Here is a 6000-nt window from a genome sequence, read left to right on the forward strand (position 1 = left end):
CTGAGAGGCTAAACAAGCTGATGGACAGAAATCACTTGGCTTTCCTTAAAGGTTGTCCTCCCTTTACTCCATGGCAGCCCAGCAGACCTGCCAGTTCTCCCACAGATCTGTGTCTTCTGATGCAATGTAATATATTTCTGCTGTTTGCATGCATGTTTAGTTATCTGCTCTTCACCTAGCTTCTGACTTGCTTCTTAGCTGCTGTGATTCATAGTCTTTTGACTAATGTCACTTGAGTTGAGTTTTCCAGGAAGAAGATGCATTTTTAGATACAGTAATCTTTCAGAAATTCTTACTTAAATGATTCTGTTCTGCTTTCTTTCCTGCTCTCCTGCTTCCCTTACTGTGTGTGTTCACTCTGTAACTCCATGCTGAGTCCAGCACTTCTAATTTCCTTGCATCTGACCAGAGAGGATTTAAAATCAGTTTATTTCTTTGAATGTCCCCTGCCCTAGGATTTGGTTTCACAGTTTTTGATGTGAATCTTTCTTTGAGGATGCTGAAGTTAATTAGAGATTGTGGTCACTATTGTTCGGTGGCTTAACAGTTAACTACCACTTCTGAAGGAAACAAGTTGATAGAGCAGGTCCTCTAATGATCTGACATACCAAGTTGTTTATTGAATCTGTCAATTTGAAAAGTTATCGGGGGGGGGGGGGGGGAGAAAAAGAAAAAACAAAAACAAGACTTAGGGGAAAACCTGATTTAAAAAAAAATTTTCCCTCCTTTCTACTATTGGTCTTGTAGGATTACGGGCTTTTTGCAGGTGAGCACTGATTCCCTTTATAGAAAAGAGCTACATTCTTCTTCTGCCCAGCTGAGAATATTGAGATTGAGGGCAGAATACAAAAGACAGGATGCCATATGCCGCACCTGGTTGGCTGTTGGTGTATCTTTTTGTGAATTACAGCCTCCGTGAGACAATCCAGCCTGTGCTTCAGAGCAGCAAACCTCACCAAACTGTCCACACGGACAGTCCAGCCCAGGCATCGGACACCCAGCTCTGCTGCCACTGACCACAAGGAACGGAATGTTGCTTAGAAAACAGCAGTGTAACAGCAGGGTGTTAGATAAAAAGGGGCCAGATCTTTTCTGATCTCTAACATCATCTAAATGCTTTTCTTCCTGTAGCCATGATAAGCAGAGGTGGCGTAGTAACACTCAAACAACTGTTAGAACTGACTGCCCTTTTGAAGTGTGTGGTGACCATTAATTGTACTGTAAGCCAGTGTCAGGCTACAGCTGAGCAGTTTAGAACTTGTTAAAATGTCCTGGGCTATGAGAAATACATGTCCCTTCTGGAGCACTCCAGCATGAAAGTTAGTCTTATGAAAAATACTGTCTCCATACAGCTACTAGTAGCCCTAGATATCAGATTCTTCTTCATTCAGAAAGGTGTTTTTTTCTAAATGATGATGCCTTTCTCTCCATTAAAAATGAGGCTTTTTCCTGATTTGGAGCTGAGATGAACTATGAACATCTGACTAGGTAAAATTAAGGGTTTGCAGATTAAACACTCGTTGTCCAATATCATGGTTACAGCTTGGGCTTTTTCAAAAAAGGTAGAGAAAGCACCAAGGGTGTTCCAGGGGAGAAAAATCCAATGTAACCTTTTGCCCTGAAAGAGATGGATTTAAATCTTTTTCAGACTTTTTTATTTTGGTATTGTTCTTGAGGATCCTGCTTAATTTTAACAATTAAAACTGCAAAGCACTACTCTGCAAGTACTGAATTGCTTTGGAGGCTCCAGCATTTTGAGACTGTTTTCAATTGAAAAATGTTTCATTTCACACTACACACACATGCACCACTTCGCTTTTGAAGTTATAAGAAGCTAGAATTAATTTTTTAAAAAGCAGTAGCTTTGAACTACAAAATCAATTCTTTTTTAGAGCATGCCAGAATTAAATACTTCAGACTTTTTTCAGACTGCACTCTTTTTTAATCCCTCTTGCTAAAAACTTAATCTCAGCAAAAAAAAGAATTGAAGAAGTGCTGTCATTTTCTATGTTCATAAACTTTTGGCTTCAATTGTGCTGCCTGACAGTAAGATTTGTAATCTGCCGTATGTGCTGGGAGAGAGAAGGTAATTTTTAATGGCAAACGCCTGTTTGTGAACGGTTTAGTTAGTAGGCTTTCCTTCACAATATTACAGAAGCAGTAAATGTTTGGTCCTTCTTTCTCTAATAAGTCTGATTCTTGGGATTTTACTTTTTTATTCTTTGGTTTCTACCAGGTTTATATCCAATTATATTTTTGTTGAAGTTTCAGCTTGTGTATTCCCACAGCTAGCTAGTCTCTGAGGTACACCTCTTGTACCATTGTCAAAATGTCATGTACAAAATAAAAGGTATTATTTCTGCTGTTTTGAAATCAATTTTTAAGAGCAAACATTAGAAATAGTCTATATCTTAAATTATTCTTCTGAGTTTAAATTGCCTTCATTCCTCTAAACTTTAATGAGACTATGTCCCTAATCTTTCTTCTTAACGTGGAAACTGGCAGCCAGCCTTTCAGCCATGGAAGTGTTCACTTTTTAAAAGCATGACATCCTCCATAACACAGATACTTTCTACAGTTAAGAAAAAATTAGCATTGGCTTACAGATTTTATTTATTTTAAGAAGTCAAATCCTTCAGAAGAATAAACAAAACCTTTAAGTATATGTGTGTTTCCTGTGCGTGAATTCTTTTTTTCCCTTCATAGAAACAGCTGTGTGACCAAAATATTACAGTTCTTTATCATATTTCCTGACATTAGCTTATGTTAAAATATGCCAACTTTTCATATTCTTTAGTGATACTCTCCCGAGTCTCAGCGCTGTGCATAACTACATTGAGTTTGTCTGATGCATTAAAACCTGCTTCTGCAGAACAGCATATCTCAATTTTTTTCATCCTTAATGCAAAAAGGAAAGCAAGAGGAAATTATTTGTAAAACCAAATACAGCATAAATTATATACAAGTCATATATTAATGGTGTCCAACATTCTAAACATTTGTCCTGTATCAAAATGCATTAGAGTTCAAATTTTAAAGTGTTATTTCCCCCAAGTAGTCTTTGCAATGTTTTCCACTCGATGGATCTTTTCCTTTCTTCTGGTTTTCATTAGTTCACTTTGAGCAATTCAGATCATTCTCTGAACGAGCTAATTCTTTCTTGTGGGAGTAAAGTTAAACAATATTGTCTCTTTGGTATTTGAATATCCATGTGAAATACTCAAGTGCTGACTACCACGTGTAGTGTTTTTCAGAAGAACTGCCAAATTGCACATACTTACTCCTTAAGAATATTTTGAGTCAAAACACTAGATATGTAGAGTTTGGCACTGTGAATATCCAGTAGATGTTATGTTTGCTGTGAAATTAATTAGCTTTAATAGAGTGAATTGTGTGAATGGAAACATCAAACAGCATCCATGTACTACTTAAATGTTAGTGTAAATGAAGGATAATGGTGGTATCTTGTATTACACACAACATAGATTTTAAGACTTTTTCCTCACTTTTCTGCAGCGTTTTCCATGTGCTTATCCTGAATATAGCAATTGTGGGAGCTGGAGTAGCAATAGCAAGATTTTATCCGAATATAGGAGGTATCATAAGGTGGGTGTTGCTTGCACAGTGAACTTGCCTATGGTGTTGCTGTACATTGGCCTCTGAATGTTGAAAAAGAGTGGCATGAGTGCAGGTAATTCTGTCTTTATATTTTGTGAGGCTTACACCTTTTTAAGCTGTAAGTAATGATTTAGAAGTATAAACAATTAGCTCTTTTAAAGTTCTGACACACAGCTATCCATAACTGTGCCTCTGTATGTGAAGTGAGGAGCTGTATCTGAGGACCTTGCAACTATATACATGAAAGAATATGGTGTCAGTAGAAAAGTTTTTCAATTATTGTGTGGTCTCTTTCAAGTTTTTATTTTGCATTAAGATCATTTGAAGCAATCAAAGGGGAAAGTGACATAAAAGTTGTACTTCTAAATTGTATGTTAAATTTACCATGTTAATAAACACCTAGGATTTCTATAATTGAGGAATATTAGAGGAAACAATCTAATGAGCTTTGTTTTCTACATTTTACACCACTGTAATTGTAATCATCATAATTCATTCCTAGTTTTCATCTTTCTTACAACAACCAGGAGAGGGAGATGTTTAAAAATATAGAAATCTGCAATTATAAAACCAGAATGACAGGTTTGGGTCTGACCAGAGTAGCAAGATAACTTACTTTCACTCAGTGTCTGATCTTTGAGGGTTTTTTCCATTTCCTTTTTTTTCTGCGTCTCCTTTTAGTGAAGATTTTTGTATTCCAGTAACAGAGATGGTCTACTTATTAACTCAAAATAAATATCATGCAATATATTTATCTGTTTGCAATCTCATCGTGACCTCTGCTAATGTGTTCATACTGTGCATAGTAAGCAGATAGTTTGAACAGTGAATTTCCGGATAATAAATTGTCTATATACAGTCGAACTTAAATATTTGCTGGGTTTGTATTGCAGATGGTCACTTGGTCACTCTATATTATGTTATTTTCTCTGTCGAAAAAGGAATGTTCAAATATTTGAAATAAAATATATTATCAATTAATAATGGTCATTTGCCTCTAGTATAGCTTAGTGGATGGAAGCTCACAGTAGGGGAAAATAATGAGAAGGTTTAGTAGCTAGTGTTTAGGAAAAGAACAGTTAAATGTTTCATTTGCTGTGGTTGATCATGTTACCAGGAGGGTACGTTGATCTTTTCAGGTCTGGAGAATGGTCTGCTAGGAGGTCGTTAAATATATTAAAACAAAATTTGCAGATTTAGGAGCATTTCTAAGCTTACATGCTTTAACACATATCTTCAGATGGCTGAGGTGTAACAAGACGTGCAATTCTGACAGTATAGGATTCTTAACAAAGGATACTCTGCCCAGTCTTTTTCTGTTGCATGTTGCAAATTTTCCCAGAGAAAGTAGAAACAGCAAGTCAAAGACAGAGAGTCAGTCTAGAGAAGCACCTGGGATGTGACTGAAGCGTCAGAGTCATGTCAGAGTGCAGGTACCAGGGGAGCAGGGGGATGAGCAACACAGGGGGATAATGAAATGCCGGTGAAGGGGGTGAAGAACAGCAAGGAACAGGAGTTGATGTTTAGCAACTGCCGATAGTTATTTTTTGGCCCGACTGCTCATTGGTTTGAGGCGGGGGGGAAATGACAACCAGAAATAAGAGTTAACAGAAAGCATTCTTTTTTTCTTTTCCTTTTTTTTTTTCTCTTGTTCTTCCCCTTTTTCCCCTTCCCTTTCCTCAGATACTCTGGAGCAACATGTGGTCTGGCCTTTGTATTCGTGTATCCATCCCTCATCTATGTGATCTCCCTGCATCGTGCTGGGCAGCTGACGTGGCCAGCACTGATCATCCACATCTTTATAATCCTTCTTGGACTGGCCAATCTGATTGCACAATTCCTACTCTGAAAAGTCTTCCTTCTCCCTGTGGCTGTCACAAGTGGTACTGTGACATTTGGCAACAGCCTTGAGCAGCACTGTCATGCATGAGAATAAACAATCCTCAGTATGGTCTTCTTGAGAAAAGCTGCACCTTTGAAACACATCTTTCAAGTGCTTGACAGGAAACCTGTCTTGCTCCTTCCTTTACTGAGCAATTAAATGGTCCAAATTTGAGTGAGATAATTTGGGGATTTTGTGAATGCTACATTGACGATTAATGAAGCTTAAATATTTTCATTTTTTACAGCATGCTTCTCAAACACACAGCTTTCAGCCTCAGATAGAAGAACTTCTCTTTCCTCCAGAGGAACTGTCCTTACCTTTATTAACAAACATGCTTTCACGGTATTGTTCAGTGACTGTTTGAAATGCCCTCTTGTTGCAGTTATTTCCCTGTTTTGTTTGGACAATGAAGAAATTACTGTCTTCCCATTTTCCTTTTAGGTTAATTTATGGTCATTTGGCTCAAAATGCACTCTTAAATTTGAATATTTTTCCTC

The 6000-nt window shown here is 37.3% G+C and overlaps 1 protein-coding gene across 1 annotated transcript in view; it reads left to right on the forward strand.

Annotated features, from left to right (window-relative positions):
• The window catches only part of SLC38A9 (solute carrier family 38, member 9), a 38199-nt gene extending 32600 nt beyond the window's left edge, over positions 1 to 5599 (forward strand). Inside the window, exons 13-14 of the mRNA XM_009868195.1 lie at positions 3517 to 3606; positions 5302 to 5599. Of these exons, the coding sequence (XP_009866497.1) occupies positions 3517 to 3606; positions 5302 to 5467 (256 nt within the window). The 3' untranslated portion in view covers positions 5468 to 5599. The remainder of the gene's footprint in view (positions 1 to 3516; positions 3607 to 5301) is intronic.
• Positions 5600 to 6000: the final 401 nt, after the last annotated feature.

Source organism: Apaloderma vittatum, unplaced genomic scaffold (assembly GCF_000703405.1).
Source record: "Apaloderma vittatum isolate BGI_N311 unplaced genomic scaffold, ASM70340v1 scaffold1444, whole genome shotgun sequence".
NCBI lineage: Eukaryota > Metazoa > Chordata > Aves > Trogoniformes > Trogonidae > Apaloderma > Apaloderma vittatum.